At 43.2% G+C, this 13180-nt stretch overlaps 1 protein-coding gene across 2 annotated transcripts in view; it reads left to right on the top strand.

Moving 5' to 3' along the window:
- Positions 1-5190, top strand: part of fbxo31 (F-box protein 31) — a 53656-nt gene extending 48466 nt beyond the window's left edge. For both annotated transcript variants that reach the window (XM_043706472.1, XM_043706473.1), the window contains 2 exons: positions 2797-3194; positions 4242-5190. In XM_043706472.1, coding sequence (XP_043562407.1) covers positions 2797-3194; positions 4242-4464 — 621 coding nt within the window. In that variant the 3' untranslated portion in view covers positions 4465-5190. The remainder of the gene's footprint in view (positions 1-2796; positions 3195-4241) is intronic.
- The last annotated feature ends 7990 nt before the right edge of the window (positions 5191-13180 follow it).

Raw genomic sequence — 13180 nt, 5'->3', positions numbered from 1 at the left:
CACTGCCCAGGAATTCAACTGGACTGACCACATAAACAGTGGCTACAAGAGCAGGTCAGAGGTTAGGAATACTGGGTGAGTAACTCCCCTCCTGACTACCCAAAGCCTGTCCACCATCTACAAGGCATAAGTAAAGAGTGTGATGGAATACCCTGCACTTGCCTGGATGAGTGCAGCTGTAACAACACTCTAGGAGCTTGATACCACCCAGGACAAAGCAGCCTGCTAGATTGGCATTCCCTCCACCACTGACGCTCAGTCGTAGCATTATATACTGTCTACAAGATGCACTGCAGGAATTCACCAAAGGTTCTCAGCACCTTTCAAATTCTCAACCAGTTCCATCTAGAAGGACAAGATCAGCAGATACATGGGAAACTTGAAGATGGTGGTGTTCCCTCAAAGTTATTCACCATCCTGACTTAGAAATTTATTGCTTTCACAGTTGCTGGGTCAAAATCCTGGAATTCCAGCCCTAATGGCATTGTGGGTCAGCTCACAGCATGTAGACTGCAACAGTTCAAAGATGCAGCTCACCACCTTCTCAAGGGCAACTAGCGAGGTGCAATAAATGAAGAAGAGCTTTTGTCCGATACGTCGATTTTCCTGCTCCTCGAATGCTGCCTGACCGGCTGTGCTTTTCCAGCACCAGTCTGATCAAAACTCTCGGTTCCAGCATCTGTCGTCCTCACTTTTACCTAGGTGCAATAAATGCTGGCCAGCCAGCGACACCCACATCCCACAAATGAAATAAAAAAACTAATTATTTTAGGATCCTAAGATATAAGCTATCTGCCTTTAGCCCCATTAATTGTCTAATACAACAACCTAGAAGTGTGGCATTCCAACCGGAACTCTATAAACAAACATATCGAGTTCGACCCCATCTATCACCTCCTGAGAAAAAGAACAGGAAATGACATAACCACAGGAAATGACATCACCAACCCACGGAAACCCAAACCTATAAATAGAAAGCAGAAATCATCAGCAGTGCTTCGCCCGGAGGCCCACTGAAGATGTTATCTAGTAGGGTGACGAAATGTCTGGAAATGAACCTTCCAGCTCAGCGAGCAAACCTTCAACCAGAACCTCAATCTGAGCTACAAATCTTCTCAAAACCCGCTACAACAATTTCCATGTCACTTAATTCCTCCCTTGTATCCTTTAGTATTAATACAATCCCCTTCTAAAGTGTATTTCACCGTGAAGACGAATGCAAAATATCTATAACTCCTGCCATTTCTTTGATCCCTATAGCCATCTCCTTAGATTCATGTTGTAAGAGGCCTATGTTCACTTTGAGCTCTTTCCTTTCTATCTAATTAAAGAAACTCTCATTGTCTACGTCAGTTTTTAATATCCCTTCATAGTTTGGGTGAAGATTTGTAGCTCGGGTGCTCGTTGTTGTGGTTCTGTTCGCCGAGCTGGAGGTTTTGGTTGCAAATGTTTCGTCCCCTGTCTAGGTGACATCCTCAGTGCTTGGGAGCCTCCTGTGAAGCACTTCTGTGATCTTTCCTCCGGCATTTGTAGTGGCCTGTCCCTGCCGCTTCCGGTTGTCAGTTTCAGCTGTCCGCTGTAGTGGCCGGTATGTTGGGTCCAGGTCGATGTGTTTATTGATGGAGTTTGTGGATGAGTGCCATGCTTCTAGGAATTCCCTGGCTGTTCTTTGTTTGGCTTGCCCTATGATAGTAGTGTTGTCCCAGTCGAATTCACATTGCTTGTCATCTGCGTGTGTGGCTACTAAGGATAGCTGGTCGTGTCATTTCGTGGCTAGTTGATGTTCATGTATGCGGATTGTTAGCTGTCTTCCTGTTTGTCCTATATAGTGTTTAGTGCAGTCCTTGCATGGTATTTTGTACACTACATTGGTTTTGCTCATGCTGAGTATCGGGTCCTTCGTTTTGGTGAGTTGTTGTCTGAGCGTGGCTGTTGGTTTGTGTGCCGTTATAAGTCCTCGTGGTCGCAGTAGTCTGGCTGTCAGTTCTGAAATGCCCCTGATGTATGGTAGTGTGGCTAGTCCTTTGGGTTGCAGCATGTCCTCGTTCCATTGTCTTTCTCTTAGGCATCTGTTGATGAAATTGCGCGGGTATCCGTTTTTGGCGAATACCTTTTACAGGTGTTCCTCTTCCTCTTTTTGCAGTTCTGGTGTGCTGCAGTGTGTTGTGGCCCTTTTGAATAGTGTCTTGATGCAACACAAACGAAGTAGGAAGAGAGTAGGAACAGTAGTAGACTCGCCAACTTTAAGGGCATTAAATGGTCATTGGATAAACATATGGATGAAAATGGAATAGTGTAGGTTAGTTGGGTTTCAGATTGGTTTCACAGGTCAGCGCAACATTGAGGGCCAAAGGGCCTGTACTGAACTGTAATGGTCTATGTAATATTAAAAAGCCATTTTTTTTCCTGATTTTTTTTATTGAATTCAAATTCTATCATCTGCTCGGGTGGGATTTGAAACCTAGGTCCCAGAAAGCTGGTATGAACCTATAGAGTGTCTGGGGCTCAGTACCAACAAGTCTTTCAAGAGGTCATAGCTATCTTGAGATTGGGGCAAGTGTGTACTGGGATATATTAGAATAAAGGAGAATTTGGACAAACTGGTTTCTGGATTAATAGCCCAGTGTTAATACCTTTAGGCCATCGCCTCATCAGTAAATTTGCACTGAAATTGAAATGAAAATGTTTCAAGACACAATTTTAGTACCCCAGAATAGTACTGAATAAAGCAATGACCTATGGGTGCGACAGAATGATGAAAACTAACCTTTTGTTTATTTTGAACATTGAGTACAGGGAGACCCGAATGTACCTGCTGGTCAGCTGACTTTGCACATTGATGTCACTCGGCCTGTCCTATTTCCTGACGTCGAACATCTTCGAAGTTTCGACAAGCTGTCTCAAATTGTGCTGGAAGTTCACCAACAAGTGCAATGTGACCAACAGAATCAGGAGCACTGGCATGACAGCTCTCAACAAAATCCAAGCAGCTTGCAGCCTACATGTAATGGTGTCCAAGAACCAGAAGACCAAGAAAAGAAAGCTGCTGGGATGAGCACAACGCTTGAGACAGGGGAATCAAAGGGAGCAACTGCAGGAGGGTCACCAGCACCGTCAGTGCCTGGGCAACCCTTTGTGCTACCTGTGGGAGTGATGGCTCGAAATGAAGTGTATCCAAGAACATGTAGGGCCTGGTAAGGAACTGCAGAGTGCATGGGCTAAATACCAACAAACCTTTCAAGAGGTCAAAGGTAACATTTTGATATTGGGGAAAATTATGCCCTGGGATATCCTAGGATAAAGGGGAATTTGGACAATCTGGCCAAATAGGCAGGCAGACAATAGATTGTGAATGGGCAAAACTGTGACACATGCATTTCAGTGTAAGGTTATCCGCTTTACACTTTGAAATATGCTGTTTGATCAATTTGAACAAAGAACAGTACAGCACAAGAGGACCTTCAGCCCCCCCAACCTACACTCATGCATGACTCCCTTCTAAACTTAAAAGCCTTTTGCCTCCTCATGGTCCCTATCCTACTACTCCTTGTCTATTCACTTATCTGTCAAGATGTCTCTTAAACATTGCCATTGTATCCACCTCCATCTACACCTCTAAGGTGGTACATTCCAGGGCACATAGCACACTCAGTGTAAAACAAAACCTTCCAGCATCTCCTTTAAACCTGTCCCTCTTGCCTTTAACTTCGATAGTTGAGATTTCCACCTGGGAAAAGACTCCAACTGTCCATTCTATCCATGTATCTCATAAATCTGTAAACTTTTATCAGGTCATTCCTTAGCTTCTGATGTTAGAATGAAAAACAAACCAAGTTTGATTAATCTCTCCTCATAGCTAATATCCTCCAAACCAGACTTCACTCTAATAAACCTTTCCTGTGGCCCCTTTAAAGACTCCATATCCTTCTGGTTGTGTGGCGACTAGAACTCTCTGCAATATTTTAAATGTGGCCTAATTAAACACCTGTACACTTTCTTAATATTCGTTCATGGGACGAGAGTGTCACTGGTTAGACTAGCATTTATTGCTCATTTCTAATTGGCCAGAGGGCAGCTAAGAGTCAACTGCATTGTCATGGTCTGATGTTACATGTAAGCTAGACCAGGTAAGGATGGCAGATTTCCCTATATGACATTAGTAAACCAGGTGGGTTTGTCTGGCAGATTTTTTCACAATTTTGTTTAGTGATTCTGAATATTGTCTCTCTGCTTCATATTAGTTTTTATGGCACAGGCCTGATCGCAGGTCATGGATTCACCAGCCCCGAAAGGACACCTGGGCTTTTTGTCCTATTTGATGAGCAATGTTTTGGCTTCATCTGGCTGGATCTGAAATCCTTCAGCTTGTACAGCAGGATTGAAGACTCGCTAAGAAGCGCACAAGCTCCTTTCAGAGAAGCTTTCGAATTGATGCTCAAAAGTATGCAATCATGGACGTCCTGACTAATGTTCGTTCTCGGGGAACGATGTGTTGCAGCTCTGAGAAATCACAGTTGTGTGAAGCAGTCCCTCCCCATGTACACTAAAGCATGCACTTTGGAAAGAAAGCCTGGTGTTTGAAGTTGCCAGAACCACATATCGCCTGCTCCTCACCTTAACCCCCACCCTATCTCACCTGAGCTACTACCCGAAGGTAAAATTGCTGCAATGGTTTCGTAAAATGTTTTTCAGAGCTGCCTTCGTGGACTGAGCAGAGAAAGCAATGTAGATGGGAGTGTGGAGAACACCAGTGCTCACTTTTGCATTAGCATGAAAGATGGGATGAATGTTGATTTGAATGAAGCTTTGCTGTCCTCTGAGCAAACGTTGATGGTTCATTGAGGGGTTCTGAGGGACTTTGTCTTTTAATTTTGTTACAAATAGTTAAACACCTTTACTTTGACTGTGTTTGGAGAGAGAGAGAATGTCAAGGAAGTGATGATTTTTATTTTTAATGACACAAACAAGATTATACATGAACTGAGTGTTTCATACACCTCATCACATTCTTGAAACCTGAAAATTATGACATAGTGATGCTAAATCAGGAATTAAAGTGTTATTTAAATTTTGGTTTATACTGTTATGCTTAAAAGACTTTAATTTATGTTAAAATTTATAAAGAATTCAGTTTAATGCTTTAATGTTTGGAAATTATTCAGTTTTATCTAAGACCTAATTAAAAGAAACTTTTGGAAGTTGTGCTGTGTGTTGTTTCCTGCCTACATTGAGGACAAACTGGAATCGCAGAAATATAATCCCATATTTACTGAGGTTTCCAGGAATCTGCAAGCCTATGAATCAGAGGCTGGGTACTTTGCAGTGGGTAATTTATCTGACTCCCCAGAGCCTATCCACAATCTGCAAGTGTTTCATCAACTCTACTTTAGAACACAGGACAGTACAGACCCTTCAGCCCTTGATGTTGTGCCGTCCTTTTATCCTACTCTAAGATCAGACTAAACTATATATCTTTCATTGTCCAACTTCCATGTGCCTATCCAAGAGTTGCTTAAATGTCCTTAATTTTTCCGACTCTACTACCACTGCTGGCAGTGCATTCCACAGATCCACCACTGAGGAAAGAACCTACTGCTGATATCTCCTCTAAACTTTCCTCAGTTACCTTAAAATGTATGCCCCCTCAAAGAAAGAGAACAAAGAAAATCTACAGCCCAGGAACAGGCCCTTTGGCCCTCCAAGCCTAAGCTGATCCAAATGTACTGTCTAAACCTGTCGGTCAATTCCTAAGCATCTGTATCTCTCTGCTCCCCACCTACTCATACATCTGTCCCGATGCATCTTAAATGAATCTACCGTGCCTGCCTCTACCACCTCTGCTGGCAATGCGTTCCAGACGCCCACCACCCTCTGTGTGAAGTACTTACCACGTGTATCCCCCTTTCAACTTTCCACCTCTCACCTTGAAAGCATGACCTCTCGTTATTGAATCCCTCACCCTGGGAAAAAGCTTGTCTCTATCCACCCTGTCTATACCTTCATGATTTTGTAAACCTCAATCAGGTCCCCCGTCAGTCTCCTTTTTTCTAATGAAACTTAACCTCTCTTCATAGCTAGCACCTTCCATACCAGACAACATCCTTGTAACCCTTCTCTGCACCCTCTCCAAAGCGTCCACATCCTTTTGGTAATGTGACGACCAGAACTGTACACAATATTCTAAATGTGACCGAACCAATGTCTTGTACAATTTTAACATGATATGCCAACTCTATACTCAATACCCCGTCCAATGAAGGCAAGCATACTATATGGCTTCTTGACCACTCTATCCACCTGTGCAGCAACCTTCAGGGTACAATGGACCTGCACTCCCAGATCTCTCTGCTCAGCAACTTTCCCAAGGCTCTTCTTTTCATTGTATAATTCGCTCTATAATTAGACTTGCTTAAATGCATCACCTCACATTTGTCTGGATTGAAAGCCATCTGTCACTTTTCCGCCCAACTCTCCAGTCTATCTATATCCTCCTGTATTCTCTGACAGTCCCTTATGCTTTCTGCTACTCCACCAATCTTTGTGTCATCTGCAAACTTGCTGATCATACCTCGTTATAGATGTTTCCACCCTGGGAAAAAGTCTCTGGCTATCCACTCTTTCTATGCCTCTCAACAGCTTGTACACCTCTCTCAAGTCTCCTCTCATCTTCTTTGTTCTAATGAGAAAATCCCTAGCTCCCTCAACCTTTCTTCAGTCACCAGTCCAGGCAGCATCCTGGTAAATCTCCTCTGCACCCTCTAAAGTTGCCAAATCTTTCCTATAATGAGATGTTCAGTTCTGGTCGCAATGTACTCGATGTACTCATATACTCTCCATATTCCCTAATTTACTGAGAGCCAATCTGTCTATCTCAGTGTGAACTGTATTCAGTGGTGGAGCGTCCACTACCTAAAGAGAATTCCAAAAGTCCAGAATGCTTTGAGTTGATTACTTTTTCCTCCTCTGCTGGATTTTCGGTGCTATATTCTGAGACTGCATCCTGATATTAGATTACCTGACCAATGAAAACAGAGTCAGTGTCTACCTTGTTAAGCTGCTTCTGAATCTTGTATGTTTTAATGAGATCTTTCATTCTTCTGAACTCCAAAGAATAGATTCCATTTACTTAGTATCCCATTGTAGGAAAATCACCCTCTCCCAGGGTAAATTTAGCAAGCCATTGCTGTATTACTTTCAATGCAAGCATATCCCTACTTCATCTTAAAAAACAAAGCTACAAAGTATTTGTTACATGGTCTCACCAAAGTCCTGTATAGTTGGAGCAAGACTTCATTCCTATACTGCGACCCCATTGCAATAAAGTCAAAGACCCCCAGAAGGACAAGCGGGAACTTAAGAAAGCAAAAAGGGGGCGTGATAAAGGACCAGTGAACAGGATTAAGGAGAATTCTATGATAAGTACATAATATAAGAAATAGGAGAAGGAATAGACCAGCTGGCCTGTCAAGCCTGCTCTGCCATTCAGTAAGATTATGGCTGACCTTTTTATGGATGCAGGTCTACTTACCTATCTGTTCACCATAACCCTTAATTCCTTTACTGTTCAAAAATCTATCAATCATTGCTTTAAAAGTGTTCAATGAGGTAGCCTCAACTGTTTCAATGGGCAGGGACTTCCATAGATTCACAACCCATTGGGTGAAGACGTTCTTCCTCAAGAAAGGCAAGGATGGTAGGTGTAGGGAATGCTGGATGACGAGAAGTTGAGGTTTTACTCAAGAAAAAGAAAGCATGTCAGGTATAGACAGCAGAGTTCGAGTGAATCCTTAGGGTATAAAGGCAGTAGGAGTATCAATGTCAATTTCACCAGTTTCCTCATCTCCCCTCCCACGCTATCCCAGATCCAACATTCCAACTCAGCACTGCCCTCTTGAACTGTCCTATTTGTCAATCTTCCTTCCCACCTATCTGACCTATCACCAACTTCATCTATCGCATTCCTAGCTACCTTCCCACAGCCCACCTCCTCCCATTTATCTCTGAGCCCCACATTCCTGATGAAGAGCTTATGCTTGAAACATCGACTCATGCTCCCCAGATACTGCCTGACCAGCCGGGCTTTTCCAGTGCCACACTTTTTGACTGATCTCCAGCGAGGAGAAAGTGAGGTCTGCAGATGCTGGAGATCAAAGTTGAAACTTTATTGCTGGAACAGCACAGCAGGTCAGGCAGCATCCAGGGAACAGGAGATTCGACGTTTCGGGCACAGGCCCTTCTTCCTGAAGAAGGGCCTGTGCCCGAAACGTCGAATCTCCTGTTCCCTGGATGCTGCCTGACCTGCTGTGCTGTTCCAGCAATAAAGTTTCAACACTGATCTCCAGCATCTACAGTCCTCACTTTCTCCTACCCACTTGAAAAGTCTGAGTTAACTAGGATAATCAGCATGACTTTGTCAGATGGAGGTCATGCCTAACAAATTTGTTAGAATTTTTTGAAGATGTGATCAAGTGTGAATGTGGGAAGTTCAGATAATGTAGCTTATATGGATTTTAGCAATGCCTTTGACAAGGTCTCACATGGGATACTGATTGAGAAGGCTAAAGCACATGGAATTCAGGGAAACTTGGTGAGATGGATCAGAAATTGGCTTAGAAATAGGACACAAAGATAGTGGTAGAAGAATGTTTAAGTGACAGGGGGACAGTGTCTAGCGGTGTACCACAAAGATCAGTACTGGGACCATTATTGTTTGTTATATACTTAAATGATATGGATGAAAACGTTGGGAGGTTAGCGTTATTTGAAGATGACATAAAGGTTGGTAGCGTGAATCAATAGGGAAAAAGATGGTTGTGGATTACAAGAAGATAAAAATGGGTTGGACAGATCAGTGGCAGATGGTATTTAACACTGATAAATGTGAGGTGATGAACTTTGGAAGAAGAAACAAGACGAGGGAGTATTTAATGAATGGCAGGAGAAAATCATTCAGAGGAACAGAGAGATCTTGGGGTAATTATTCACAGATTCCTGAAGTTGGTAGAGCATGTGAATAGAATAGTTAAGAAGTCATATGGGACATTTGCTTTTATCAGTTATGGTAGAAAGTATAAGAGTGAGAAAATATAAGAATGTTGGGGTTGTACAGGGTGTTATTAGGCCACAGCTGCGTGCTGTTCTGGTCACGTCACTCCAGGAAGGATGTGATAGCACTGGAGGGGGTACAGAGAAGGTTCACCAGGAGGTTGCCTGGGATGGAGCATTGTGTGTGTGTACGCCACAGCAAATATTGGATTCTGGTAAAAATAAATTAATTATAGATTGCAATCCTTTGTAGAATATCTGAATTTTCAGGTGTTAAGATTGCAATGGGCTACGTGGTATTAAGAATAGGACTAGGACAATAGGTCAGATGAATGTGCGCCTAAGGAGTTATAGGGTCATACTGCATGGAAACAGACCCTTCAGCTTAACTCCATGCTGACCAGATTTCTTAAATTGATCTAGTCCCATTTGCCTGAATTTGGCCCATATTTCTCTAAACCTTTTTCATTGTACCTGCCTCTACCACTTCTTCTGACAGTTTGTTCTATATACACACCACCCTCCATGTGAAAAGGTTGCTGCTTAGGTGCCTTTAAATCTTTCCCCTCTCACTTTAAATCTATGCCCTCTAGTTTTGAACTCCCTTCCCCTGTGGAAAAGACTTTGGGATTCAGATTTTTGGATCATTGGGATCTCTTCTGAGGAAGAGGTGACTTGTCCAAAGGGACGGGTTGCACCTGAACTGGAAGGGGATGAATATCCTGGTGGGGAGATTTGTCAGAGCCACTCAGGATGGTTTAAAATAGTCTGGCAGAAGGGTGAGACAAGAGAGAAGGTTGAGACTGGTACAGAGATTAAAGGGAGCAAGTTAAATATATAAAGCAGGCAAGAGCATGGTAGAGAACAAGATAAAGCTGATAAATTAACTATTTATTTCAATGCAAGAGGCCTGACAGGTAAGACTACTGCAGCTACTACAGAAATATGGTTGAGGGAGTGACAGGACTAAGCAGCTCAACATTCCAGGATACAGATGCTATAGAAAGGGAGGCAAGAGAGGAAGGGAAAGTTGTGTTTTTGATTAGGCAGTACTTAGAATATTTGTGGGATTTGTCCAGTGAAGCTATATGGGTGGAAATGAGAAATAAGAAGGGGACAATCACCTTGAAGGGTCTGTACTATAGGCTTCCCAATAGTCAGTGGGAAACTGAGGAGCAAATATGTAGGGAGATCGCAGATAGATGCAAGAATAATAGAGTTCTAATAGCGGGGGTTTTAATTTTCTAAACACAGACTGGGGCTGCCTAGATGTTAGGGCTTGGATAGGGAAGAATTTGTTAAATGTGTTCAAGAAATTTTTCTCAATCAATATGTAGACGGCCCTACTAGAGAAGGAGCAAAACCCAACCTCTTGAGAAATGAGGCAGGGCAAGTGACCGAGGTGTCAGTGGGGGAACAATTTGGGACTAGTGGCCATAATTTTAATTGTTTTCAAATAATTATGGAAAAGGATAGGTCTGGTCAACAAATTAAAGATCTCTCTAGGGAAAGGCCAATTTTGATGTTATTAGGAACTTTCAGAAGTTGATTGGGGAAGATGTTCACAGGTTAAGGGACATCTAGTAAGAGGGTTTCAAAAGTGAGATAACATGAGTTCAGGGAGAGTATGTTCCAGCTAGCATAAAGGGCAAAGCTTGCAGGAGTAGGAAACACTGGATGATGAGAGATATTGACGCCCTGGCCAAGGTAAAAGAGGCATATGAAGGTTATAGACAGCTGGGCTGAAAATGTGTTGCTGGAAAAGCGCAGCAGGTCAGGCAGCATCCAGGGAACAGGAGAATCGCGTTTCGGGCATAAGCCCTTCTTCAGGAAGGGCTTATGCCCGAAACGTCGATTCTCCTGTTCCCTGGATGCTGCCTGACCTGCGCTTTTCCAGCAACACATTTTCAGCTCTGATCTCCAGCATCTGCAGACTTCACTTTCTCCTTATAGACAGCTGGGGTCAAATAAATTTCTTGAGGAGTGTAGGAAGTTTAGGAGTACACTTAAGAGTGAAATCAGTAGAGCAAAAACGGGACATGAGTTAGCTTTGGCAGATAAGGTTAAGAAGAATCCAGAGAGATTCTACAAATATATTGAGGGCAAAAGACTAATCAGGGAAATGATAGGGACACCTTAAAGATTAACAAGGCCACCTATGTGTGGAACCACAGGAGATGGATGAGATACTAAATGATTATTTTGTATCAATGTTTACTGTGGCGAAAGATGTGGAAGCTAGGAGAATAAATAGTGATGTCTTGAAAAGTGTTCATATTATAGAAGAGGAGGTGTTGGAGGTTTTAAAATGCATAAAAGTTGATAAATCCTATAATCTCTATGTCCTTGTTTGCTGTGATCTGCCTGTTCACAAAACAAAGTTTTTCACTGTACTTAGATACACGTGACTTCAATAAATCAAATCAAATTGACACCCACGCGTGAGGTGCTGGAAGATAGAAGGTGAGCTAATGCTGTGCTATTATTTAAGCAAGGCTGCAAGAAAACACCAGGGAATTACAGACAGGTGAGTCTGATGTCAGTGGTGGGTATGTTGCTGGAAAGGATTCTGAGAGGCTCTACATGAATTTGAAAAGGTGAGGTCAGTTTTGGACGAGTCAGCATAGCTTTGTGCATGGGAAAATGTGTCCACAAACTTAATTGAATTGTTTGAAGAGGTGACCAAAAAGATAGATGACGAGAGTGTGGCAAACATTGTCTATATGGACTTTAGCAAGGCCTTCTAAGTAGACTGCTTAGTAAGGTTGGATCACATGGGATCCAGGGAGAACGAGCCAATTGGATTTAAGATTGACTTGACAGTAGGAGATAGAGGGGAATGGTAGAGGGTTGCTATTCAGACCAGTTCTGATCAGTGGTTGCCACAAGGATCACTGCTGGGTCCACTATTGTCAAATGTAGGGGGTGATGGATTCTCAGGTGAATGTAGCACGAACAGCCAAGTTTCTGGTATTGACACTGGCTCCAATGCAACGAGGGGTACGTCGGGTTCCAAGAGATCACTTGTGTTAGGGGATTCTGTAGTCCCCAGGTACAGACAGATGTTTCTGTGGCCAGCAGCAAAAAAGCAGAATGCTGTGTTGCTTCCCTGGTGCCAGGATCAAGGATGTCTCAGAGGGTGCAGAATGTTCTCACGGGGGAGAGGGGACAGCAAGAGGTCATTGTCCACATTGGAACCAACGACATAGGAAGGGGAAAGGCTGAGATTCTGAAGGGAGATTACAGGGAGTTAGGCAGAAATTTAAAAAGGTCCTTGAGAGTAGTAATATCTGGATTATCCTGGTGCTACAAGCGAGTGAGGGCAGGAATAGGAGGACAGAGCAGATGAATGCATGGCTGAGGAGCTGGTGTATGGGAGAAAGATTCACATTTTTGGATCATTGGAATCACTTTTGGGGTAGAAGTGACCTGTACAAGAAGGACGGATTGCACCTAAATTGGAAGGGGACTAATATACTGGCAGGGAAATTTGCTACAGCTGCTCGGGAGGCTTTAAACTAGTAACGTGGGGGCTCCAGGGAGATAGTGAGGAAAGAGATCAATCTGAGACTGGTACAGTTATGGTAGGGGATTTTAACTTTCCAAACATCGACTGGGACTGCCAGAGTGTTAAGGGTTTAGACAGGCCAACAAGAGGTGAGGCCATACTGGATTTGGTTCTGGGTAACGAACCAGGCCAGGTGTTAGAATTAGAGGTAGGTGAGCACTTTGGGGATAGTGACCATAATTCGGTGATTTTTACACTCGTGATGGAGAGGGAAAAGTGTGTACTACAGGGCAAGAGTTAAACCTGGGGTCAGGGAAATTATGATGCGGTGAGCCATGACTTAGGATGTGTGGCTTGGAAAAGTAGACTCCAAGGCAAGAGTGTAAATGATATGTGGAACTTGTTCAAGGGGCAACTACTGAGTGTCCTTGATAATTATGTACCTGACAGGCAGGAAGGAAAGGGTCGTGCGAGGGAGCCGTGGTTTAATAAGGAATTGGAATCCCTTGTTAAATGGAAGAGGGCAGCCTATCTCAAGATGAGACGTGAAGGTACAATTGGGGCGATTGAGAGTTATAGGGTAGCCAGGAAGGACCTGAAGAGAGAGCTAAAAGCAGAAAGGAGGGG

The sequence above is a fragment of the Chiloscyllium plagiosum genome, chromosome 17 (assembly GCF_004010195.1).
Source record: "Chiloscyllium plagiosum isolate BGI_BamShark_2017 chromosome 17, ASM401019v2, whole genome shotgun sequence".
Classification (NCBI taxonomy): Eukaryota; Metazoa; Chordata; class Chondrichthyes; order Orectolobiformes; family Hemiscylliidae; genus Chiloscyllium; species Chiloscyllium plagiosum.
This window is presented reverse-complemented; position numbering and strand designations above follow the sequence as displayed.